Source organism: Amblyomma mixtum, chromosome 2, assembly GCF_055824585.1.
Source record: "Amblyomma mixtum isolate Tamu chromosome 2, ASM5582458v1, whole genome shotgun sequence".
Classification (NCBI taxonomy): Eukaryota; Metazoa; Arthropoda; class Arachnida; order Ixodida; family Ixodidae; genus Amblyomma; species Amblyomma mixtum.
In genome coordinates this window covers 8,267,426-8,293,551 of record NC_143013.1, presented here as the reverse complement: position 1 = coordinate 8,293,551, position 26,126 = coordinate 8,267,426, and the positions used below count along the sequence as shown (strand labels likewise).

Here is a 26,126-nt window from a genome sequence, read left to right as displayed (position 1 = left end):
GTTCTTGCAGGCTGTTTCACCATACAGTCAGTCACTATCAATTGAACTTGGGCATATTTTAAGAGGCTATGCAGCTGCATGCTCTTCTTTGCATGCATGTTTGCATGAACGGACAGAAGACAAGACACTTGGAGCGCCTCAGCATCTTTTGAACGCTGTGGCTAAAAGACTTCCTGTGCACACTCTTGCATTCTTCAGATCACTTGATAATTTCTAAAACAGTGTATCAAACTGTGGACTTGCTTTCACAGCTCATGCAAAAACACAATTTTGAGGCATCTGCCTTGTCAGAAATAAAGCTAACGGAGCACTGGCCCAGCATTTGTTAGAAGACTGTCTGTGGTGGTGTGGCCATAAATGTAGGCATTCCTTCACCTGCTGCACTTTGTCCTGTTCTTACTTAGGAGACGTAGCTGCAATGCTGCTGAGCGGGTGAAAGGGTTAAGCAAGCCAGTGGGTTTTGGCTCATGCTTTGGCAGCAGGAGTTGAGGGCTGCACTTTCTTGCTGCAGGAGATGAGTGGAGAATGGCTCGCCTGCTTCCCGAGTCAGACATGCACCTGGTGCCCAAGATCAAGGTGCAGGCCCTCTTTTCCAACAGCGTCAAGCCTGACTACCGATACTTGCCCAGGTGAGGCTGAAGTGTGTGGCGCACACTCGTTGTTTGGGTTCCTGTGTTCATCTAGTACTGTGTTCCATGAAACACTTGGGCTCGTGGGAGGGCTTTTTGCGTTCTCCAATAACCTAAATGAATGCATGCCTCAATTCCCCCTTCTCTTTTCTTTACCTACTTCATTTTGGGACTGACCACACTGTGAATGCTTGTAGCAGACTACCACTTTATAGAAAGGCCTTATCTCCACAAGCTCTTTTTTTTTTTTTGCATGCAAGTCGGGAAGGCAGGGATGAAAACCAGGGTGCACGGGCTCAGCAACTTTTAAAAACTGTTGCGGTTAGCCAAAGCTAAAACGTTGGCAGCTCCCGATCTATACTCCGTTTCATACATAGCAGTCAACGCTGCCAAAGGTACGAAAGTAGTCCACTGCAAAAAACAAGCAAAATGTATCCGTCCGCCTCGCGTCGTGGTTGAGTGGTACGAAGCGCGCGCCTGTCCGTTCATTTTGTAAGGGGCCAAGGTTCGACTCCCGGCTTGGCTGGTTTTTTTATTTATTTTTTTTATTTTTCTTAAAAGATTCTTTAGGTAGAAACTCGAAACTGTCAAACTCTAATATCTACTTTGAAAAACACAGCGCTGTTTTCTTGTTTCGAAGGGAAAAGGCAGTATAGTGTACGGCATACATGCGAAGTAACTTAAGTTGGATGGCATTGAGTGCAAAGCTGTCATATTTAACACTGCGAGAGCTAGATATTTTCACCTTGCTAGGTCGTTTTTGCGGCGCAGTAGAGAGACCTTCTTTCTTGAACCTCGCAACTGTCCGAGGGCTCACCCCGGTCATCTTGCCCACAGTTTCGAGAACTTCACGCACAGACTTCTCCGGGAAGCGCTTCCTTACGCTAGAGTAAACGTTGACAATCACCTGCTTGCAGTCTTTCGAAATTTTCGGAGACTTCAGCTTGGAGAATAGGCGAGCAGATGTTTTTGAAGCCGCAGTGGGCGAAGAAAACAAGCGAGTAGGAGATAGCGGTGCCATTTTCGCAGACTCAAAAACCGAAAGACGAAAGCAGACGACATCACCAGCCGGCCTAGCTGCGAAAACCTGATACAGGAGGAGCCGGAAAAAAACCAGAAAACTAAGGCACTCTGTTTTGAAGAACATAAAAGAAAAAGCAATCTTTTTGCAAAATAAAACACTTTTATTATTATACTACAATATCTACCAACACTTACTTTAATTTTAAGTTTATTACTCTTTTTCACTTTCGACGCACTACATTACGATGCGGACGAGGAGCGCAAACAGGTGCCGCAGCCTTTGCTGCGTTGACTGCTATGTATGAAACGGAGTATAGCATCAGAGACTGACTGGCTTTGGAACAGTTTTCGTGACCTAGCAAAGTGTTATGTCAATCTCAAAAATGATTTTATGACATGAATATTTGTACACATCTTTTTTTTAGCGATCAAGTTCACTGCTGATGTAGTAGAAGTAGTACTAGTTTTGATACCTTTGCTGGAAGACGCTGCTTGATGCTTGGCAAGCACACGGGCGTCCTTTTTTCTGACATGGAAGATCCCGTAGCAATGGAATGAGCAGAGCACTGTTCAACTTCTGTCGTCCAGGCACAAGCTGAACGTCTCAGTTTCAAGCCTGAAACTGAACCTGTCGGACAGACGCCTTGGCCTCCTTGTTGAATTTGCCCACAACTTCCCGCTGCCACATCTGCTGATGGTCGGTGACGCCGTCGACGGCCCCAGCAAGGAGCGCCTAGAGGAGATGGTGTGTGAAGCGTTCAAGGTGAGGCCTCCACCTGGTTCCATTGTCAGTGTGTGCACAAGGCATGTCAGGACGTCCACTGCATCAATGCAGTGTATGTCAAGCTTGTAATCAAAGTGCTAGCAGTCGGAGACGCCAAATTTAGGCGGTGTATAGTCTTCCTTTGTAATGATGTGCAAGACATTAATAAATATAGATCATCACATGAAATTTGCATACACTTTGTAAATAATTCATAGTTGAATTTCTTCACTCCTGCTATTTCAGTTTTGGTTTCAACAGCCGAATGGTGGCTACGATGTTAACTTGGCATTCAGGTCACTTGAGAAATAACGAAAACTGCAATGTTACAGATTCTTGTTCATTTCTTATCATTCGGTCTCTTGCAGCAGGCTGGCGTAAGAGTCGGTAGGAATTAAAATGATAAAGCAACAATTACATTGTGGCTTTTTTATGCGTTATGTGACCTGAAGTCCAAGTTAACGTCATAGCCACCATTTGGCTGTTGAAGCCAGAACAGCATGAGCGAAGAAATTCAATTACAAATTTTTTACCAGGCGTGAGTGAATTCTACAAGGGTATATATGTTTATTGATGTCTTAAGCACCATTCCAAAGAAGAAAACACTCACAAAAGTTTGGTGCCTACTCTTTATAGAAGGAACACCAAATTTCTGTTGCATGTTTTTTTGTTTTTTATAATAGTGTGTTATGCATTAGTAAACATGGATTGCTATGTGGGTTCACGTGCACCTAGTCAATAATTTTTTTCTGTCTTGAAGTTTCAGTTTCGATTTCAACACCTGAGCTGTAGTTGTGGCACCACGGCTAGGGTGGAGGTCACATGAGGCAAACCATGAATAAAAATGTAGAGCGCAGCTTAAAACAGACAAGCACAAAGGCGAGAGCGGAAACACGAGTGTTTCCTTCCAACTGACGTTTATTGTCAGGAACCGTTATATGCTGAAACCAAAAAAAAAGATACAAAAGATATGAGACATACGGGCCTTAAAGGGACAGTGAGGAGAGCACTATTAATATTTTTTTTATAGCAAAATTCGATAGTTTGGCATGTCATGGCTTTGTTGCCACTTGGCCGGCAGCGAAAAATGCATTTATTTCTAAGAAATTTGGATTCGAAGTTGAAAAAGTTTTTCCCGCCGCTCTGATTCGAACTTGGGATTCTCCTATGACGACAGAGGACTAAGTGACGTGATTTCTGACGTGAGGACTAAGTGACGTGGCTCCGTGATTTCTGGCAGCCCAGCAGTGCGGCCTAGCAGCAGCCGAAAAGAAAGCTACCGCCGGCCGCACGTTGAAGGCATCTATCGGCTATTGCGGCCGTCGCTACAGTCGCTTCGCTTACGTTTGCACCGGCGTTTTGCCAGCGTTACGATGGATCTCGTTCTCGAAGTCGTCAACGAAGTTCTCGCAAATAAACACCTTTAGCATACCGTGTACCTTGTTACCGCTAGCGGAATACCGGGAGCCCGCCTAACGCTGGTGATCAGGCGCTGATTGGTCCCGATGCTTCAGGCGCGCGCGTATCTGCCGGGCACGTGGTGCCATCTGGCGACGTCAAGGATATTTGCGCATGCATTGGCTGCGCCTCAGTGATTTGTGCTTCTCGTGTCCTAGCGTTGCTAGAACCATTGGTTCTAGCAACACTGTTTTGTCCTATGATGTCATGACGCTTGTACTTGCGAGTTTGGCCTGTGGCGGCGATACCTGTATTTTGGTTCTTCCTCTTTTCTACGTTACAAGAGCTTTGTTGTCAGTATGAGTGGCGTTTTTGTAATCTGGAGCTGGTATTCTGTCGATGCAAGTCAACTTCAATTTCTCCTCAGTGTCCCTTTAAAATCTGGGTACCAGTTTAAGGTATTATTTAATGCTGGCCTAAATGATCACAGTAATTTGAAGACAGCGCTCAAAGTTTGTTCAGGCACATCATGCCTGGCACAGTGTGGCATTCACAGTGCTTCCAGAGCACCTACCAGTTTCTGGTCGTTTTTTTCTTTAGGCTGATGAAGACACGAAGATTGAGCCCTCAAGTGAAGAGTTGAAGCTCATAAAAAAGCATGTCACTCAGGCTCCGGTTGCTGTAGCGAGCAGGCCGTCACGATCTTCCACCCAGCTTTCCATTGCTGGTATGCATTCTGATTTACATTCACTCTCTCTTTCAGGGTACTTTTTTTATGTGAGGGACATAAAGTGCTTGCATACGTTGTTTGCACTTCTGAAAAGCAATGACCGCTTTTCAAAGGTGATAACATGTCACATTTCGTTTTGTGGTCACGTTTGATGTGTCCTGTTTGTTTGTCACTTGTTGCCAATAGTGCCACATACATGCAGGTATGCATGCTCATTAAAGAGGTTGTGACATTTAAGATATCTTGATGTAGCATTCTGATGGAGCGCTATTTCTATTTCGAAAATTCCCGAGTTTTTCTATTAACGCAATTTTCACTGTAATGTTGTGTGTGTCAAATCTAGCTTTACCATATTTACTTCTTCATTTTATTAGAATAAAACTGTATAATGGTTTCAGCTTTTTGGTTTATGTATAAGTTAATATAATCACTGCTCTATTCAGGGGCTGAAGTCTGTTTACATTCTTTTACTGCATTATTGAAGGCCATTTAGCCCATCTCTTACAGCAATATTTCACCAGGCTTTCACTTTTTGAGTCAATTTTTCAAAGAAAGTGCTTGAGATTTTCAATAAATTCATGGTTTCAGTCGCTGAGGCTGAGAATAGCATTGTGCCTCTCGAGATTGGCATACAGTGATGACCGCCGTAGTTTCAAACTGAGCTCCCATAATGCAGCCTGCCTACTTTTACAGGCTTGCATTGTAGCGTGGCTAGTTATTGAGCAATTTGCATGATTAGTTATTTTTTTCATGCTCCACTGGTTTCTAAGAAAATTTTGAGTGATAAGAAGACATTTCATCATGACCAAATCATTGATCAATGATTGCATAAGAAATATTGCCGGGTGCATCAAGGCATAATGCACAGAGTGTGTTCTCTTGACAGCATAAAATTACCTTCTCAAATGACAGTTAGGCGCAGAAGAACAGGTTTTCTAACCATGATTCACACGCACTGCAGCTCGTGTCACCTTATCCACCATGGGTTTGTCTGCTGTTCTCTCATATCCTTCAATTCTTCGGTGCTCTCTGTTGCCTTTGCAAAAGTGCCTGGTAATACACTGCTTGAGTGCCGCTTCTTTTGATTATACATAAATACAAATGTCAAACTAACTGCCCTGTATGAATGCATCATTTGACTGGCCTTCAGTCAGTAGTTACTCTCACTATCATGAGTCTGATTATCCACTTCATGCTAAAAGTTTCCGGCACTCTATGCAAGAACAGCTAAAACATGATGCAGTACTAGAAGGTAGGTGCCATCCTTGCCTTGTCTTCCATGTTTTTCCTTTTTTTTTTTGCGCAGCAGTTGATTTCATTTTTAATGACAATGAACAAGCCTGGCCTGCTTCATGTTCAAGAACATGAGGTTTTCTTAGCAGCATTGGTAACTGCGTGCACACAACACACACCCCAGGCTCAGACCAGTACCTGTCAGCGTCCGACTACTCGGATGAAGAGCCAGAGGACTGGGGAAGGACGCTGGACGTGCCAGGCTTCGATGACAACGTGTCGGCCAGCAACACTGTCAACTCACTGCTGCGCTTTGTGTTGGGCGAGGTGGCCCTGCATCTGGCACGGTCGAGTGACCAGGCAGACAAGCCATACCTGATGCTGCGCCTGGACAAGCTCTGCGCCGACGTTGCGCTCATGGAGTACGGCCCAGCATTCCAGGCCAGCATCAGTGGCATCTACCTCGTGGACAAGCTCCACATTGGTGAGCCACTTGCCTTCTGCTCTCGTGCCGTAGGCAGCTGTTGACATCATCTGTTCACTGCCAAATTTCGCTCGTACTCTAGTTTGGTCATGAATCATACAAACTTTTATGGCAATAACTGTTAAAGGGAAGCTGAAACGGTTTTTTGAGAATTCGAGGTTATTCAAGAATTCGAATCTATCAAGCTTCTCGATAAAGCATACAAAGTATTTTTGCACTAGCATTTAAAATGGTGACATAATCATCGATTAAAACTGCAACGATGTTTAGGCTTCTCCTCACTGCTTTGGAGGAGTGCGAGGAAACTCGGCAGTGACGTCATTGTTGCCGAAATTTCAATGTCCGCTGCTTACGCCTGCATGCTGCTGTTCGTCGTCAGGTGGTGCCAAACAATGCATTGTGAGCTTCACCTTCAATGGCGTCGGTTTTCTTCCATGGAATAACCGTTTCTTCGCTGGAAACACAGTGTCGTCATACGTGACGTCATTATCGGGGCCTCTGCCCGTCGCTGTGCACTTCAGAGAAGCCTGAACGCCGCCGCCGACTTTATTCGGCGATTACGCCACCATTTCAAATGCTAGAGCAAAACGATTTCGCAGGCTTTACCAGCGCATTTCACACATTCGGCAAGCTAAAACTCATCGAATTCTAAAACCGCTTCAGTAGCCCTTTAAGGGACCAACCCTGAGATCCATAGCGTTAGCATAGTTGTCTGCACATTGAAGGAGTGGGGGGGTAGGAGAGGAGGCGGGGATAGGGGGAGTTGGGGAGGGGGTCGGATAACTGTCACACTGTTATGTATGCGATGCTGCTTCCTTTTTCTGATATTCTTTCGATCGCACATGTAGCACAGCATAACAGGTATTTCTGTGTTCTCGCATTACACACCGCAGTGTGAATGTCCGCCAGTAACCTTATATGTGTTGCAGGACTTGCATAATGAGCTTGTTGATAATAACAACAAAAAAAAAGTACTGTGAACCACAAACATTTTCACAATGGCACAATCAAATAAAAAAAAAACAGCTATTCCACATGGTCCTTATTAGAGGCTTTGGTAATTTCTTAAAAAAGAGGAGTTTACAGGCCAGCTATGTACAGAAGGTCAGTGAGGCCTATTTGTGTGGAATATATGAGAAAGTGTGGTGACTTGCTCAGAAACAGATCAAAAAAGCTGTGGTAGCACAGTGTGGAGATGCTGGCAGGGGTGTTTCAATTGGGGAATTTTCAATTTTTTAAGAAATTTAACGGGCAAAATATGCCAAAAAGAGAATTTTTATGGAGCTTCAAGGAAATTTAAAAGCTCAAAATGTTTAACTTTTCCTCAATTGATCGAGTTTTCAAGCTGCTGTGGGGAAGAAATGCCTGAAGGAGGGAATTCGGGTTTAAATAAGGTAATTTTCTGTAAAAATATGGAACATCACAGACTCCAGGACACTAAAGGCTTGTGTCATTAAGGAAAGTAGAAAAATTTCATGTCTTGCACTGACGTCACAGACTTTTGACATGCCTGAAGGGCATCCAGAAGACAAAGAACCATTTAATTCTTATCTTGATTTAGGGGCGATGAGAAAGGATAACAACAGTAAGTTGCCTTTGACTGAATGCTGCAAATGTATATGTTGTGCAGAATTCTGCAATCCATTGCACCTGTTATTAGGTTGTCACAGCCTAAGGCAACTTTCAAATGTCATTGCTGCACTTAAGTGCTTCATACTTAATTCTGCTTTCATTATATCAAGATACAGAGCTGATAACATTTTAACCTGTTGTACTAAATAAACTAAGTTGGAAGGCTTTTTTTCTTTCTACCAAATATTTTGATTGTCGTAAAGTGTCGTGAGTAAAGTGTATATAAATATTTTCATTTCAATGCTTTGTGCACTTGAGTTGTGTACATTACTTCTGCCTATGATGACTTCACTAACATAGTGCCTCTGAGAATCCTCTTCCAAGTATATCATCGAACAACACTATAATATGACAGGTAACATTGATGCCTGCAGCTGCCTTCTTTTGTGTGTTTCACTCAGCTGGTGCTCCCCTTTCATGGCCAGTTCTTTTTTCAGGTGTGAACACTTGCTTTCAGGCGCTGGCGCTCATGTTGTGCTGTTGCATGCACCTTTCTCGCCTGCGCTTCATGGGCTAATGGCAGCGCTCAACCTTTTCAGGTCCTACTGGTGAATATCTCGAACTGCTGAGCTCAAAGGCTGCCGAAGACATGGTCTCGATACTCTACCGCAAGGTAAGGGCACCCTGCTTATGATAGTAAGTTTACTTCCCGCACTATAGAAGGCTAGCGTGGGTACAATGTCCACCTGTGGGGTATAAACTTGAAGGAAACTTGAGGTTAAATTGCACTTAATGAAGCAAGGTATGGAAATTGTAGGGGGGGGGGGATAACATTTAGAGACAGGAAGGGGACAGGGTGGATTTAGGAATAAACAGAAGTTAACGGTATCCTAGAGTAAATACAGGAGGTAAAACAAGTATGGGCAAGGCATGTAATTCAGAGAACAGATAATCGATGTTCCCGTAGCGGCAAATGAGTAAACTCCAATAGAAGTAACAGAGGTAGGTAGAGTCAGGTATTCAGACAAGATCAGGTAGTTTACAGGGGTAGGGTGGCTGCACTGGCACAGGGAAGGTTAAAGTGGAATGCGGCTTTTATGTCAGCAAAAATGACCAAAAAATTTGGGTTTTCACTTTTTAGACTTTTCACAAGAATCAAGGAAGAAATAAACCTTTGAGATATAAGATTAAAATTTTATGAGAGTAGTCGCAGTATTATTTTTGATATGCTTAGAAATGTTTGTTTTAATTCACCAAGAAATAAAAAATGTTGACAGACAATTGCAATAGCTGGTAACGCAAATTTTGAGTGCAGCTTTTTACTTTTTACGTATTTTCGGGCCATGGCTGGCATGTGGTGTGTTGCATTGCTAGCCACCCTTCGGGGTCTTCCCTTGGCAAGACCCCCTCCGGGGTCTTCCTGCAGACCTCCTTTGGGGGCCATGGCAGGCGGTGTTTCGCTCTGCTGCTACATACCATCTGTCAGGTGACAGGGTGACCTGTGACTTGTCAGGTGGCATGTTATGCCAACAATGCTGACAACTATGACACGGAATGCAGGAACAGGCACCTAAGAGCTGCGCTGTAAAAAAGTTTTGCTGAAAGCCTCGTCCCCCTTAACTGAAGGTCATTGGCAGAGACCTTTGTCTCGCTGTGGATGTAGCTGGACAGGTGGTGGGGGTGAGCAATGCGCTGTGCAGTCTCGGGAGCTATTATTTGCCCGGACTTGCTGGTGTGAAACTAGTAGCAGGCCAGATCTTCATGTATCAGTTTGTCCTCTGAGCTTTCCTTTTGTGAATTCCCCCTCTTTCTCACTCCGCATTGGTGAAAGAGAGTCAGTGAAATGCGTGCTTTCCTGCAGGTCAAAGCCAGCTGCCCAGAGTTTAAGTCGGACTTCCACCAGGTGGAGCACTCAGCTGTGATTGACCTCTCTTCCGTCTCCGTCACATTCCACCGGGAGGCGCTGCTCACTCTGGGGCGATACCTGCTCTACGTGTACCAGAAGTACGGTGTGCCAGTGGCCTTACGTGATGCATTCGTACAAATCGTTGTGAAGCAGCTTTCCCCTTTGCCTTCACCGCATTTATTAAATTTTTTGTAAAATGCGCCTGCCATTTTCGTATGGAGGGCTTAGCTTTAGAAGTAGGCTAGCGTTCTCTGTAAAACTTAGTTGCTTACATATTTAAATGCAGTTTAAGTGTTATAACAGTGGCGTTTTATTTTGCTGTTTTATGTTTGGCTGCCTGAAATTCTAAAATTATTGATTTCATAAGACCATTTTCTTGCGTTTAGCATTGATCAAGGTAACGACCGTCATGGCTTTGAAACCAGCCTCAAGGAACTGGTACATCATGCAATCTCACTTAGTAAACTTGTGCTTGAGTGTTGTCTGGTAGCCTTACTTTACTTTTTTCAGAAAGTATTAAAAATTGTGTCGTCTATGAGCACTCAACGTAAATTTCTGCCTGTTTTTGTAGACTTGTAGGAAAGAGTGAAAATGACATTGCCTCAAGCTTGTTTAGAGCCTTCTGCCTTTCTCTTTCCGATCCAGCACATTAGGGCATGAATCTGCGTGTTCATTATTTGTTCTCTCAGATGCGAAAAATCTAGTGGTTCTGCGATGTACCTGCAGTGTTAAAAAGCAGCAAAGACTACAAAAATCTGTTTTAAATGTTAGAAGTGTACAGCAGTGAAGGCAACCGGCACACCAAGTCTAGTTGTGGGTGGTGCCACAGGAGGGCGCTAGTGTGCCTTGTAGTTGCTAAAATATGGGAGGCTGCTAGGTGCCAGATGGCAGTGGAAAGAGAAGCACATGTCAGATATGCAGTATTATTGGATATGTCACGTGACTGTGATTGCCTGTGAGGCTGCAACTGTTCCTAGTATGCCTTCAAGAAAAGGCGTTTTGAGGTAAATGGGAAAATATTAGTCTTGATGCTGGTGATCAATGCATGCTGTATATTGTGTGCAACCTTAGCCTAATGTTAGCCGATTATAGGTACCACATTTTGTTGATGTGGTATTGTTTTTGTAATATATTGAGACTTACTACCAATGCTAAAAATACAGTGACAAAAAAACAGTTGGGGGACATCATTCATGTTGGTGAGGTGTGTTCAGCATACCTGATGTGCACGTCTCATTCTTTTGCCTTAATTTTGCACCGGTAGTAAGCCTCACTTCATAACAAGCAACCGCCTTGTTCATCTGTTTGCTTGAACAGTTTGCAAAATTTCATTTCGTTCTTCTTGCTGTATTTTGCGTGTTGAATATTTCAATTAGCTGCTCTTGGCTAATAGCTTTGCTTTATTAGAGGAGTTAGTGCAGCTTATAGTACAAGAGGACATTGTGGATGACTTCAGGCTGAACATCAAAGACATGAGCTACAAGCACCTCATCCCAGAGGCAGCTGTCAAGCAGGCCACGGGGCTCTTTCTGGGTGACCAGGACCCACCAGTGCCCCCGGGAGCAACGAAACTCAATGTTGCCCTTCGCGTTCACGATGTCAAGGTCCGGCTGTGTGATGTCGACCTAGAGCTGGCTGACATCTCTGTCTCTGGTGAGTCTCTGTAGTAGGCAGGGGTTTTTGGCAGCCACATCTCCATAGGGCTGTGCTTGCACCCACTCGCCTGGCTTGACAGAAACTCTTCACTCCCCTTGTTGCCTTCTTGGTTGATATGGGTTTACTTTGAAAAGGGCGCATGTTTATTGGTAAACTTGAATACCTTTAGTGCAGATTATACATAAATATTTGCTGTTTTTTAAAGTGTTTCATGCTAATACATGCCTAGTATTTGTTTCAAGTTGTTCAGTTCAGACTTCTCTTTTAAAAAACGCGAAAGATACACTGGTGCAACTCTTTGCTGAGGGATTGTACGGCAAAGTGGACGTTATTTAAAATATGATTAGTCAACAAAATAACAAATCAACTTTTAATTTCCGATTTTAGGGAAAAATGTATTGCAAAATTGAAAGCTGTCTGCATCAAAAGCGAGCCCACTTTGTAAAATTAAAAATTTTAGTGACGCCATTTTACCAGTATGTTGCATGGGAAAGCCAACCTAACAAGTTTGCAAAACTGCACAACCCACCTGCACGGACTGCACAAAAGTATCTCTTATGACCAGTAAAATAAAAATAGATATCAAATAATTTCAAACAACCAATATTTGCTAGCAGGTGTGTCACTTAGCGCTTCATATTCTGTATATTAATAAAGAAAATTTGCAAAAGTACTGTTTTCACCTAGCAATTTGTATATAATACTTGTGTGGAGTAGTTTTTCAATGGGAGTTGTTATTTGCGCTATGATCCTGTGACCCTTATGATAATGTGGTGCTGCTGTTACAGTTAGAAGGTTGGTCCCTCAAAATAAAGGCCAAAGGGTTTTTTGACGGCACGGTGTTTCTGATAGGCACACACTGCAAGAGTATAGGGACTGGTGTGTAATTTCATGCTGTGTGAATCGCTACAGAAGGACTGTAATGGCTTACAGTAGAAAGCAATGGGCAATTCATTCGTTAGATCACTGAAAAGTTGGTTTTAATCAAATTGACCTCTGAAAAGTTCAGACTAGGGTTGCCATTAGAAATTTTAGCATTTGGCACTATGTTCAGATGATATGTTTCCCTGTGCATGTATACTTTTATTGTTCGGCTCATATATAAATGGAGTTTCCTTGGGCTCTTTTAGCCACATTTGGACTCACAAGGGGAGGGATCATGGGATGGCTTCTTTAGAAATTTTTTCTAGATGCAGGCAACAGCCTGAAGGCATTTCATTAATGATAGATGCAAGAAGTAATAAAAATCTTATTGACGCTTGTTGTGGATGGCAAATGAGTCATTGCACAGAGAGTTTGTCAGCAGTTTTTGTTATATAGGCGGCACCTGTTCAGTAGTTGCGCTTGTCTGGAGTAAAAGCTTCGAGCAGTGTTGAGGTGCCCTGTCTACCTGCCCCTTGAAGCCAAAAATGCTTCCTGTCTTGGTGTTAGTTTTCTCTTTGTAGTGTCCATGTCATTTAGGGGGAGGAGCCTGGTCTTGAAAAGAAAATTTTATTAAACTAGTCATAGTTATGAAATTTTCAGGGCACATGTATTTTTGCGCGCTGATTCAAGATATGTCATTTAATTTCATGTAAAACACTTCCTTGAGCACTTATGCAATTTTTATGCAAGTATTTTGCGAAGAGCTTTGAAAAAAATTTGCTGCGGGAAACTCGCTGAAATGTATGCCATCGGGTTCTCTTGACACCAAGGAATGCAATAAGGGTAAAATTATCATCCTGGCTATCATAGAACTTCAGTTGTAGGGTACAGAAGCTGCCAGTTCAGAAACAGGAATACACGCTTTTCTTCTCATTTCTGAAGCGACAACTTTAAAACCCTATAACTGAAGTTCTATGATAGGCAGGAAGACAATTTTGCCCTTACTGCTTTCCCTGATGTCAAGAGAACCCATTGGCATACATTGCAGCAAGTTTCCCGCAAGAAATTTTTTTCAAAGCTCTTCACAAAAAACATGCATAAAAATTACATAAGTGCTCAAGGAATTGTTTTACATGAAATTAAATGACATATTTAGAATCAGCACACAAAAATGCATATTCGCTGAAAACTTCTCAGCTGTGACTTCATTAATAAAATTTTTTTTTTCAAGACCAGGCTCCCCCCTTAAAGGGAGACTGAAGCACTTTTTTTGAAAATCCGGCTGGCAGCGGCGACCTATAGTTTTTCATGCTGTATGCTCGAATATCGCATCCAAATAAGGCAAAAACAAGCGCGAATTGCCTTTTTTAGCAGAAATATGCGGCCTGTGCCGCGGGGCACGCCGTGCGGCGCGCCGCCGCCCGTGATTGGTCAAGCGAGGTCGTGACGTCATTTTGAGGACTGGAGAAGCTGCCGATGCGGATCCGGCGCTGCGCTGAGTGCAGATCGCAGCTTTCCGTGGCGTTGTAATAGCGAATATGACGACTATTTTTTTTACTGACCTCCAAAGAAAAGGATACTACAGTTTGTTCATTCCACGTATCACCTGAAAGCAAAAAAGACACGAGCAAAAAATTCTACGCCTAGCACAAGCATACGCTAGCGTGAAAGACACGTACGCAGATCATGCGTAAAAGGTGCCAGCACAACCTCGGCTGGTATTCTCGGAAAGGAAGGGGTGCGAACAATACTCAAGTCAATTACCACCACCGGACGCCTCCTGGCTCACCCGAAAGAGCGTCATCCTAAAGAAAAGGCCCAAAGCGCTGTGTACAAAAAATCCTATTCTCACTACCCGGCGTAGGTTGGGGCAAGAAAGTATTTCAAGGAAACGATGAAGCAGCACAAAGCTGATGTCAAAATTAGCGAAGCGCAGTGGCCAAGCACTGCGAGGCATGTGACCACAGGATATTGAAGGAATCATTGTGCGCTGGAAACCAAGCTAAATACGCGCACAAGGCTGCTGCTTCACTCGTGGCGCGTTCAGCAGATGCCAGAAAATATTAATCGCTGCATCGGAAACGTTCGCCCTTCCTAGATTTGCAGTTTAGGTTCAGTGAAGTAGTGGCCAACTATATGTGTGTTTAAAAGCCAAGCTAGCTGCAACTCGTTCGCTGCCACAACTTGAAGAAGAAACCGACTAAGGTTGGGAGACATGATGTTTTTTTGCAAAAACTTGATTGGCATTCATTTCTCTGTTAAATTTGCATCCGAAATCAGAATGTCGAACGCTTTCATTTTAATCGCTTAGATACGATTAAACGAGATGCCGCATATGAAGAGCTTCAATGCTTGCTTGCTTTGCTTTATTGTGTTTTGCTTTGCTTGCTTGCTTGGACACGTCGAACCGAGTACAAAATCACTAACCGAGCCTTGCTGAGCACGCCTCAGGTGGTCTGGCCGCACCTATAAGCTGAGAAGAGCAACACATGCTTGAGCATCTATTAGGTTTCTGCAGGGGCGTGTTTCTAGTGAGCATATTTCTGCTTTTAGAAGAGGCGCTTCTTCGAAATGGTGACACGCCTCTCATGCGCGAGGAAATGAAAGGAACTGCGTCATGGTTCAGCCGCGACCGAAATCTCCAGAGATCACATTAGGGACAAACTCTGCATGTAGCCGGTCTCACGAAAGTGCTTCGAGCAGAGTACGCTTGCTTTGGTCGGCTTGAATTCTTCGTCAAAGCAGCGAGTGCTTGCGCTGCGAGCGTATGATCTTGCGGAAAACAGTGCAAGACGACACAGTCGCGGGCGTAGTTGTTCGTGGACACGAAAGCAGAGTAGTACCTCGTGTTGAATCTGATTCTCAAGGTCGGCTGACACGCTTTGTACGTCACAACGCACGCAGTACGAGGAACAACGCATGCAGCACGAGAAACAACGCGCGCTGAAAGCTCTCTCGGGTGCGCCGAAGTATCCCCGGCTCCTCAACGTGACGTCACGTTGGCCGACATGGACGAGGTTTCCCTCTCCGCTGTTCTCCTCTCCTGCGGTCGCGCGCGGCGCGGGAGATTTAAACATCGCGTTTTTAATTGGTGATTGCGCCACTGTTCTGGACAAAATCGAAAAATAATTTCACAGACGCGATCAGCAATGACACTACTTCAAAACCCTAGAAAATTAGCTGATTCGAAAACCGCCTCAGTCTCCCTTTAACCACATTCTGCCTCAATGCGATCAATAACTGGTAGGGCCAATTTACCATGGTTCTTGCTACTGTCTGTTGTTAGGGCTTGAGTGTGACTACATCCAGAAAGCAAACGAGAAGCTGATTGTTCGAGTGGACTTGACGCACCTTTCTGTGGTTGATCTTCTGGAGTCAACATTGTACTCCAAGGTGAGTGCTATCTGTCTTCTTACCTCAGAATTGTTTGTGGTGCATGTGGCCTATAATTGCAGTAGAATCTCAATGATACAAATCTCACTTGGTCGCAAAGATATTTTTAGCACTAAATATTAGAGTTTCTCATATTAGAGAAACTCATTAGAGAGTCATAGCCCCACCGTACACGAACCTGGTAACTAACGCAATTGCTACCGTACGGCAAATGTGGGTAGACAAGATTGGCAATGGTAGCAACGGCAACACATTGCCATATTTGCCGTATGGCTGTGTGGCCACGCTAAAACTGTCAATAAACTTGAACTATAAATCTCTCTTGGATTACCAGTACATAGATGGTGCTGTACACAGCATTGAGTGTATATGCCTTCTATTGCTTAGGCTTCAACGCAAAAACTATGATATGAATGGCGTGGTTCCTGTCTTCCAGGTTTTGTCTATCGAGGACGACAAGCTTTTTGATTTGAAGGTGTGTATCTACACAACTTTTTCATTCTCTCTGTGACTCAAATGTGAGCATTCAGTGGGTGCTGCATAATTGTGCTTTTCAGTATGTCAGGAAAGCAGCGCGAGCAAAGTCAATAGAGTCGATAGAGGAAGAGAAGCTGAAAGGCCCCGACGGCAGCATCCGCCTGCACGTTGGCCGAGTGCAGTTGGTGCTGCTCCGCAGGTTCTTCGTGGACGTCCAGGTGGGCTCTGTGCTTGTGCCTTGATTTTGATTGACAATTTCATCTTGCACATTTGGTTATTCGCAAGGTGTATATGTGGTCGACCGACTTTGCAGAAATTTCTGGAGCCATTCCTGCAGTCGGACACGAAGTCGGTCATGGTCAAGTCAGCCGAGAAAGCTGTCCAGCAACAGGTAGGATGCATTCCGCATTTCAGCTGACTAGGATTGAACTCTTGGGTCATTTTCTGTGGAAAAAAAAAATGTTACTTTTGTGTAGTGTAACTTGAGTATGGCCTGGCATTTTTGTTTTTGATGTGGATTGTGGTGTGGATTGTGGGTTTGTGCACTATGTTCTCAATTCTAAATGTTGCGAAACTATATATTATCAATCCTCAGCTGTAAGTGTGTCTTTGGATTAGGGATCTGATGTAAACATCCAAAGTGAACTGATGCAGTGTTTAAATGGGTTGCTAGGTATATACAGACATGCTTGCAAGATGATAGTGCTGCTACCTGTCAGACAATATTGTGGTAAGAATATCATAGTTAGGAACCTTTGTTTAAGAAGTCACATTTTCTTGATTACAAGATTAAGAACACTTTGGTTCTTGAGTTCACTGCTGACATACTAGATAGGCATAGCAGGCATAGACCATCCGGATACCTTCCCTTGCCAGTGTGCCTCTTGCAGGCCTGTTAAGGTTTCCAATCTGTGTAAGCAGGCAGCTCTGTTCCAGGTGGCTGACTTTGCCCAGAAATCCTTGATGCTCCAGCTGTCCATTGACATCCATGCCCCGACGATTCTGGTTCCCCAAAAGTCCGACTCGCCAAACCTGATTGTGCTCAGCCTGGGCGATCTGAACATTGAGAACTTCTTCAAGGAGATCTCGGTGGGGCCCAAGCCAGACTATGTGGACAACATTCTGGTGCGCCTCAGCTCGCTGCACATGACCAGGTCTCTTCTCCTTTCCTCTGTTTGCCAGTACGCGTGCCCTAACAGCACCTGTGCCCAGTGCTCAAGCAAGGGTTTTTTTGAGATATAATACTAGAAAACATTTGTTCTTGGGGCAGTGTACATAAGACAGCACAAGTGAAATTAAAATTAATAAAAATGTCTGGCGGTGGAACTGGTGGTGGAAGAATAGTCGCTTGAGCAAGCTGCCGGTAACCTACCGTGCACTGGAATCCAAAACTACCAAACTGTTTGCTGTTCAGTTTGCTGCTCTTTAGCCGGGACGCACACAGTACTGCCGTTTTATCGCCTTTAATTTCCATTTGCCTCTAACTGCAAGCTTTGCAATTGTATTGACTTTTTTTGGCCAATGAAAGGTGCAAGTTGGGGCATTGATGTATAGGCGGCAATATATGGCATATATTACGGATTAAGACCTTTGTAGGAATTCTTAGGATGTGTTCGCAAAATCCCTGTGCAGTTTGCACACCCCTTTTTTGAAGCCTTGATTTAAAGAAAAGAAGTGTGCAAATTACATGAGTAAATATGCTATTTCGTGTCTTTTTTTTTTTTGTAGAGCTATTATTTTGCTTGATGGAAGCACCCAGCCGCAGGAGTCTATCCTTGAGCCAATGAAGCTCAATCTTGATATCAAGAGAGCACTGACACTGTTCAACCGAAATGTCATGGAGTATGAAGTACGCGGCACAATGGACTTAGTTAAGGCAAGTAATAATTTTGAAAAAGCCTTGCATGACTTTTTGAATCACTGTGGAATTTAGTGATCTAGGCCTGTTTAAAACAAAGGATATTCAGTACACATTCCTTTTAAGTGCTTCTGTTGAATGGAGTCAAAGGGTTGAGTGTAGCAGTTCCTTTAAGCAAATAATGGGTTCTTAATTTCTTATGTACAGCCTTGGACAAAATTTTACAGGACGTTGGTTGTAGGGTGAATCAGTTCACTGATAAGTGTGGAAGCATGAGGGACATGTGCGTTCTTTCCACGAAAAAATACAGCTGACTGGGTATTGAAGCAGTGCAAAAGTAGCTATTTTTTATGCACAACTTACCGTGTCACGTAATATTATGTCCATTACTGTACATGTAATAATATTCAGATCTATTTTATGTCAAAGTGTGATGAGATTGCGGAAAATGTCTTGTAAATTTCAGAACTGTTTTGGGCAGCTTTGAAAGTGTGCAGGGCTTTAGACATCATATTTTTTAAATGCATAAATAGAAATACTTGTGGTTCACAGAGAAAACACAGATGGGAACAAAATCGAAATTACTTTACTTTTGGCTGCAAGCAGCACAAACCAATTACATTTCCTTGAATTATCAGGTCAACATTGGACAAAAGGACCTGAGCACAATCCTTGCCATCTTCAAAGAGAACTTTGAAGAAAAGGAGGTCATCGAGACTCACAACCAAGGTACTATGACAGGCTGATTGGTGTGGTCCACACCTCTGCATGCACCTAAATATTGGTGATTATATTCCTGCTAAATTTCTTTAAGGGTGATCCATGAGGTTGGAGCAGTAGTACCCAGAACTCGTTTGCTTTGCATGTGAATTCAGCTGCATAACTGGGTGGAAAATCAGTTTCTTTAAAAAAAATTGCACAAGTTTGTTTTTGTAGAACTGAGTTTCTTGTGTATGTAGCTTTGTTACACTATTGAAGTGGAAGGTAGTCTCTTCCTTGAAAAATATTATGGACAGTCTGATTCTGATGTGGCTGAACTGTTCTGCTGCTTGCAGTCTCAACACCGGTGTCTCCGCCGCTTGTGGCCTCCCCGGCTCCTGCGGACGACACTGTCAAGAAGCTGCAGACATTCTTGACGACCTCTGTTGATGTCTACAAAAAGACAAATGTCTTCTTCACCATGGAAGGGCTGCATGTTGTGCTCTACACAGATGCAGAAGATGCTCAAGTAAGAAAGGAATCTGTTGCGTTTGGTGCTTGTGGTAGGCCATTTCAGACTGCTACATAGCTGATCTCACCAAGCCGAAAACTGAGTGGTTGCTGTACAGTTTCGCACAGAATGCTAGCCTGGCATTTTTTTTTTTACAGCAACAGCTGTCAAGCGCCCGTTCCTGGGTTTCACACACGAGCACAAACTTACAGAATGTCATGTTACACAGTCTTAACTGTCCTCAATTTTTTATGACTTCTCTCGGATGCAAGTTGTCCATCTGTTGTACTACTTACAGTTTATACATCATTCCCACCACTTGCATATTGTTTACTGCATGCACTTGGAAATGTAATAGTGATGTGTTTACAGATTATATAAAGGTATGTCTTGGTTTGCATGTACACCTCGTGGGTGAGGTGAAAGCATAGTTTCGAGCTTGAATCTCGACAGGACATAAGTGTGTGCCGCCTTGTGTTTACCCACTTCAGCTTTCGTCACCCGTACGAGACCCGCTCCATGCTCTCTCAAGACTGGAGCTGGAAGAGGTCACCATGAACCTCGACCTGTTCAGTGACCAATCACTCGAGGTCAAGTGCTCTCTGCAAAGCCTGCTGCTAGAGGACACACGCAGTGATGCCACGCTCGTGCACACCCGGTAATGCTGCCTGCCACCTGTAGCATGTTCAATTTCCTGATTCGCCGATTTCGTTCTCTGACTCAACTCCATGATTCAGTTTCATGATATTCCCTTCAGGCTCTGTGTCCACGTTTGTGAACACGATCTGGACACTGTCAAATTCATCATATACAAGGCCCAGTGTCCTCTAATGTGGACGCAATAAAATGTGTGCCAAGACCTGTAAAATTATGCGCAGAAACACATCAAGCCAGGCATGTGACATAAATGCAGATAATCATTTTTAAAATGCACTCATTTGTGTTTTGCGGTAGCTGTAATATGGCTCTATCGAGTGTATGTTTTCGTTTGCTTGTTTTGCTCGCATGAGGACCTAAAATGCCCCGATTTCTTTGTGATACCCCGTGTCCTCCTCTTGCAGGGTGTTTTGCTCCAGCAGCGGAGACCCTGAAACGGTGGCTACTGGCATCAGTGTCAGCTCTCCAAACATGATTGACATTACATACAGAGAGACCACCTCAGGCGATGCAACTGGTGAGCACTAGAGCATGATGCTATCAGCCTGGCTACCTTGTAAAAACCGAAAAATACTTAGATAACCAGGTGCACTTGAAACACACAAAGGTTTGTGAAGAGCAAATGCAGTTCTCTGTGGCATCAGATGTAAATTTGAACTAATCAGTATGTTGGTTGCAGTATGTGGGCAAGATTTAAGTCTGTAAAAAAGTGTGAAATTTTCAACCGCAGACCCAAAGAATGCTTTGGTAGTATGCTACTCAAACTTGGTAGCTGTAGAAATATGATTCTTCAGAATGTTTCTCATGTAGTATTGGTGTATCCAAAATACATTTAAATCCATAAGAAGATAAAATAGGCCAACATTTAAAAGGTTAGGCCGCCGCGGGGGCTCAGTGGTTATGGCTCTCGGCTGCCAACCCGAAAGACGCGGGTTCGATCCCAGTCACGGCAGCTGAATTTCGATGGAGGCGAAATTCTAGAGGGCTGTGTACTGTGCGATGTCAGTGCACGTTAAAGAACCCCAGGTGGACAAAATTTCTGGAGCCCTCCACTACGGTGTCCCTCATAGCCTAAGCCACTGTGGGAACGTTAAGCCCTCATAAACCAAACCAAAAGGTTAACAAAGTAAACATAAATTTGTGTTAAATGTGACAGCCATGCCGTAAACTGCAGTTTTCCACTTTCTTCATTTTTATCTGTATCTGCACTGAAGTGGAAGGTACCACTAGCTCCAATATCCCAAATCAGCCAATGATTGCTTTATAAGTATGACTGAAAAGCACACGTTTTTCCTTTATTCTGGACATATAGGTAATGTCCATCAGACATTTTCAACTTCTATGTAGAAGTAACAATGGAATTTGTTCTTGTACGTACCTGTACATTCAGCTGCTCAGTTTGGCAGAGGTTTTGGTGAAAATGCAGCGGCAACTCAGGCAAAGCATTTCAGTACAGGAGGCTTTCACAGTCATGCCTTTCTGTATTGAGAAGGAACTTTGTCTTGAAATGAACTGTGTATATGCTGCGAAACATTTCCTATGTTTGTACTTGCAAAGCATCTTGCTGCGACTGTCTTCTCTTGAAGCATGTCGGGAGAGTCACTTCTTTTCTGCAGCTTTGCGAAATTCTTATGATTTAAAATCAATCTGTAGGAGTTGCATTTCTGAAGAGCGTTATGGATGGTGCTTTAAACTGCTCTGAAAAGTTAATGGTTTCATGTCACTGAATGAATGAATTTTTTTCTGCTATTAAGCCAGGCTGAAACAAAAATCTACCCTCTCCAAACTGCTCTAAACTAAAATTAATGCCTGGTACTCTGAAGCAGAGATATTTTTGTTATAAAATTTAATATACTTCTTTGTGCTGCACAATTGCACGTGAGATAATGAGTGCCCAAGTTCTTTAGACCTGATGAGACAAGGTTAGGCATAGGGATGCACACAGGATAAAGTATTCCGTCCACATATCTCATTGTGGAACCTTTTCTGAGTAGCCCCAAATAACTAGTGCTTGTCCCAGCGAGACAAGCCTGCGTTTTTTTTTTTTTTTTTGGCTAGCGTGAGTTACCATCCAGCTGGCCACTGACTTGGTGTTTCAGTTTAGTCTCTAATGCCAAGTTGTTTTTCCCCTGCAGTGGACGTACTGATAGAGGAGACATCCCTGCGGGTGTCGGTGCCCTACCTGCTTGCACTACTGCACTTTGTTTATGAGGCCCTGCCGCCACCATCGGCCGACCTGCGTGGTGCCACAGAGGACCCTCAGGGGTCCACAGTGCCACGGCGCCGCCTGCCCTCGGACAACACGAGCGGATACCACTCTGTGGTGAGCGGAGCAGCCGCGCACCCAGACGATGCCATGGGGGTCTCGCTGTCACTTGTGCTCAAGAGGCCTGAGATCGTCTTCTTTGCTGACCCCAGGGACCAGGAGAGTGAGGTCATCGTCCTCAAGGTGGGTGGTTCGGTTGCCAGTTGTGGGGCCCCTTCCAGCTGCCTTGAGTGGTGTTATATGCCATGTTACCACAGGCTCACTTGTGCCCTCTTCATGCAAATAAATGAGAATTTCTGTGATTTGGGAGTTAATTGCGGAGTACAACTGCTCTGTTTTATTGTAAAAGTGCTGCTGAAAGCAAAATTGTGATAGATGAATGCTGGGCACAAGTTGATAGAATATTCATTGCAGGATCTTCATTGGCTTTTATGTCACCTTGGATTATCTTTTTTCCAAGCATTATACTTTAGACATTCATCAAACTTGTGGCTTTAATTGCATGATTGATTTTTACAGCGTTGTTTGCCATGAACACTACTCATTTTGAAAATTATGTGTTTAAATGCCATCCTCTGGCCAAATGCAGTCTGGGTTTTTGTCTTACGGAATGAACACTTTGCATGAAAAACTATGAACTATGACTATGAGTCTTCGCAGTTTTCCTTTTTGCGAAGGTACAATACAGAAGAAGCAGCCAGAGGAAAGGAAGATGGCAGAAACATGGCTTATCAGAAGAATTCTGCTGTGCATTCAGCACATTCTGAGATGTATCTCGGGGTGGCTGTCGTGATGTGAGAGGGCGTCGTGGTTTCAGATGGACGTCATGGTGGACTACTGCCAGAACATGGGACAGCAGACCATGACTGCCTCTGTGATCAACCTGAATGCCTCGTCCTTCTACTGGGGACGAAGAAAGGACACCGCATACACTGTGAGTGGCTGACCTGTCTATGCAGCGCAAGGTTTTTGATTCGTACTCAAGCATGCACTGGTACAGACCAATCTTGTGATGTTTTACAGCGATAGCTGTTGGTTGCACACACCCTAGGGACCACAACATTGGCGTAGACATGCACACAGCAAGGGTGGGTGGGAGCGGCTGTGAGGGGGTTAGAGAGGTGGAGGGGCCAGGGAAGGAAAAAAGCAGGTGTGACGGAGCAGGGTGTGGAGCATAGCAGTGTAAGGCAGCGAGGGCAAGAGGGGAGCACAGCACTATAGAGGTATAGGCATAATGTGCCGCAACACAGCAAGGTTCACTTATTTGGCAACAGGCTCAGCTAGGAGCATTGACTTAACAGACTGCGATAGTGTAAAGTGAGGCTTAGGAAGCAAGAGAACAGGGTGTTTGTTCTGAGAGTTGCTGCATTTTTGATGGGCCCTGATCCGCACATTTTCTAGCACATGAGTTGTGCTTTCTGTGCAAATTGTCATCAGTGGAGTTTGTGTGAGAGCATCATATATGTGCTGCTCCTCCTTGAATGTGACATTATCCATGGAAAGTGATGGCCACAGCTAGAATAGGTATGCACTTCAATGTTGGTTTAAATGTGCATGTATCTTGAAAGTGCATGCCTGTAAAACAGGCTTCAGCAGTGATTGGGAAAATATGGAATTAATAATGCCAAGCCTCATATCGGTGATGGCTAACTATTACCTTGGAGTGTGAAGGCTTTGATAGCTTCGTGTAGGGAATTTTTTTAGTTGGCATGGGAAAGAAACATCTCCATTTACCTTAGGCATAAATACTGGCCTTTACCTCTAAATTAGTGCACACAATGTGAGAGAGGGAAATTAAATTTTTTTGCAGACCACAAAAATTTATTTTCTTTCAAGTTTAAGAAAAGCTAGCATTATCTAAATAAGGCACGCAGCGATACCAGTGCACACTAGCGAACTTGTGAACTCAACATAAAAATGTTACATCTTAGGCATTGCAAGCCATCCAAGGATGCAATTTATAAGTCGGAAAACTCACAGCAGTTGCCCAGCGACTGGAATGACAGTTAAGCTACTTTTGACCACTGATTTTCTGTGCAGGAGCAAGTGCACTTAAATTTTCCTGCTTGAGGTCACCAACACTTGCCATATGTACACATTCTGAGCTCTTTTTCAAACATGTCAGGCAGAGAGGCAAAAAATAGTCCTGGTTCTTGTTTCCGCTTCCCTTTTGTGTTTCCACTTGCTGTTTGAACAAGTGCTTGTCTGTTTAGTTCATAAGCCTGTGTTTGCAAATCTAAGTTACCTCTTTAGGTGTTTTCGTGACCAACCTTGGAATATTTATCAAGACTGCTTTCAGTAATTATGAATGTTTATTCTGTAAAAAGCACTTGTTTGCTATTTCACATGATTTACCGAGCGACGTTGATTACACTTCTAATTTACTAAGGTTACTTCTTGTTCTTTTCATGAATAATTTGTTTAGAATCTTGCCTTAAAATCCGTACACTGTATCATGCCACATTTTAGTAGAAGTGTTGCATTTTTAAATATTATTGCTTTGTGAGCTTTTTTCCCTGCTCAATTCAAGTTTTTTGTATTGGTGGTAGGAGGTGCGAGCACTTCTTAGGAGTTCTTAGCTTGTCTGTGAAAACATGCATTTTACTGAAGTTTGAACAAGCAGATATTTGGCAGTCTTTCAGAACATACAATCAGTCTTCTAATAAGAGCATGTGTTAGAAAGAACTAGAAACCAATACAAAAAAAGAGTGCCTCAAGTCATGGAAAAGTTTACAATCACGCAAACACAAGGCAAGACATGGTACAGATGTGCTTTTCCAGTGTCGTGCTTCATGTTCATGCAGTTCGCTCAAACATTTCTTCGTCTCAAAGAATGGATCCACGAGTCCAATATGCTCTGCTCGAGAAAGAACATGTTGGCTTCATGTGCAGTGGTAACCATTATGTTGCTCATGGAGATACTCGATTCCTCAGGTGGTCCAGCCATTCAACCTTGAACTGAACCAGTCATACAAGCCAAGCAGCGAGGAGCAGAAGTTGTTGGCCAAGTCGAGCGACATTAGTGTGCACCTGTCACCGCATGTGATGTCGACGGTGTCATCGATAGTCACCGAGCTGCTGTCCAACTTGAAGGTGCTGCTTTCATCATTCAAGCTTTGCTTACTGCGGACTGCTAACTGGTTTGCATGTACATGGCCTGTTGTGTTGCATTGTCACCTGAGCAGATGCCTGGCACTGCTGGTGTGGGCTAATGGGATGCATGCTAATGGAAATTGAAATGTACCTATGTCTATTGATTGCTGCATTTAGTGATGGGGGAGCTACTTTCACTGAAAATGGAGGTTTTATATGCTATAAAAGACCAAAGAATGAATTATAAGTGTTACAGCTGCAGCCTGTTTTCACAAGCAGACTGTGACGTTGAGTGCTTTTCGAAGACTGCGACGTTCAGTGCTTTTCTTTGTATGAGATCTCTGAGGCTAGACTTCACTACCACTCACTTAAGCCGATGATCATGAAGAGCTGAATGCAGTCGACATTGTTATCAGAGGCACAAGTTTTATTCAAGGGGTGGGGAAAAATGTGCTATCTTTAACACCAAGTTTCTCAGCAATAAATGTCTCTTGTTTCTAAACAAACATGATCAGAGTCGCAAAATGCCTAATCTCCTAATTTTACTGAGAACAAAAACCACGTGGAGTTATGCTCAGTGTTTAATGAAACAATAGTAGGGCAGAGCAAGTCTGCAGTTTAAACTTTCATAACTGTGGTTTATTCTGTGTGAGTGCTTTGGAAGGTCACATTCAAATGTGAAACTTGCTATTTGTGCATAAATGTGCCTCACTCTTGAGCTTGTGGCATCAGACTGTGTGTTAACAGGGGCTGAGGTCTGATCAAGTGCACCATTATTTCCTCAAAGGAGGTCACCACTCCAGAAGATCGGCTGTCGAGACAGGACTCAGCAGACCTCTACGAGCTGTGGTCGCCGAAACCAGTGAGCCCGCCAAGGTTTCTGGAAGAAGCCGGTGAGACAGGGAAAATTCCAT

The 26,126-nt window shown here is 43.7% G+C and overlaps 1 protein-coding gene across 6 annotated transcripts in view; it reads left to right on the top strand.

Moving 5' to 3' along the window:
- LOC149358342 (intermembrane lipid transfer protein VPS13A-like) overlaps positions 1 to 26,126 on the top strand; it is a 100,085-nt gene that overhangs the window by 21,900 nt on the left and 52,059 nt on the right. For all 6 annotated transcript variants that reach the window (XM_089570400.1, XM_089570395.1, XM_089570396.1 and 3 more), the window contains exons 20-40: positions 512 to 629; positions 2,241 to 2,415; positions 4,414 to 4,540; positions 5,961 to 6,260; positions 8,432 to 8,505; positions 9,694 to 9,836; positions 11,195 to 11,391; positions 15,545 to 15,651; positions 16,088 to 16,126; positions 16,209 to 16,346; positions 16,442 to 16,519; positions 17,065 to 17,282; positions 17,857 to 18,004; positions 18,625 to 18,715; positions 19,042 to 19,214; positions 19,688 to 19,854; positions 20,258 to 20,370; positions 21,989 to 22,302; positions 22,937 to 23,053; positions 25,054 to 25,212; positions 26,000 to 26,105. In XM_089570400.1, the coding sequence (XP_089426526.1) occupies positions 512 to 629; positions 2,241 to 2,415; positions 4,414 to 4,540; positions 5,961 to 6,260; positions 8,432 to 8,505; positions 9,694 to 9,836; positions 11,195 to 11,391; positions 15,545 to 15,651; positions 16,088 to 16,126; positions 16,209 to 16,346; positions 16,442 to 16,519; positions 17,065 to 17,282; positions 17,857 to 18,004; positions 18,625 to 18,715; positions 19,042 to 19,214; positions 19,688 to 19,854; positions 20,258 to 20,370; positions 21,989 to 22,302; positions 22,937 to 23,053; positions 25,054 to 25,212; positions 26,000 to 26,105 (3,102 nt within the window). The remainder of the gene's footprint in view (positions 1 to 511; positions 630 to 2,240; positions 2,416 to 4,413; positions 4,541 to 5,960; positions 6,261 to 8,431; positions 8,506 to 9,693; positions 9,837 to 11,194; positions 11,392 to 15,544; positions 15,652 to 16,087; positions 16,127 to 16,208; positions 16,347 to 16,441; positions 16,520 to 17,064; positions 17,283 to 17,856; positions 18,005 to 18,624; positions 18,716 to 19,041; positions 19,215 to 19,687; positions 19,855 to 20,257; positions 20,371 to 21,988; positions 22,303 to 22,936; positions 23,054 to 25,053; positions 25,213 to 25,999; positions 26,106 to 26,126) is intronic.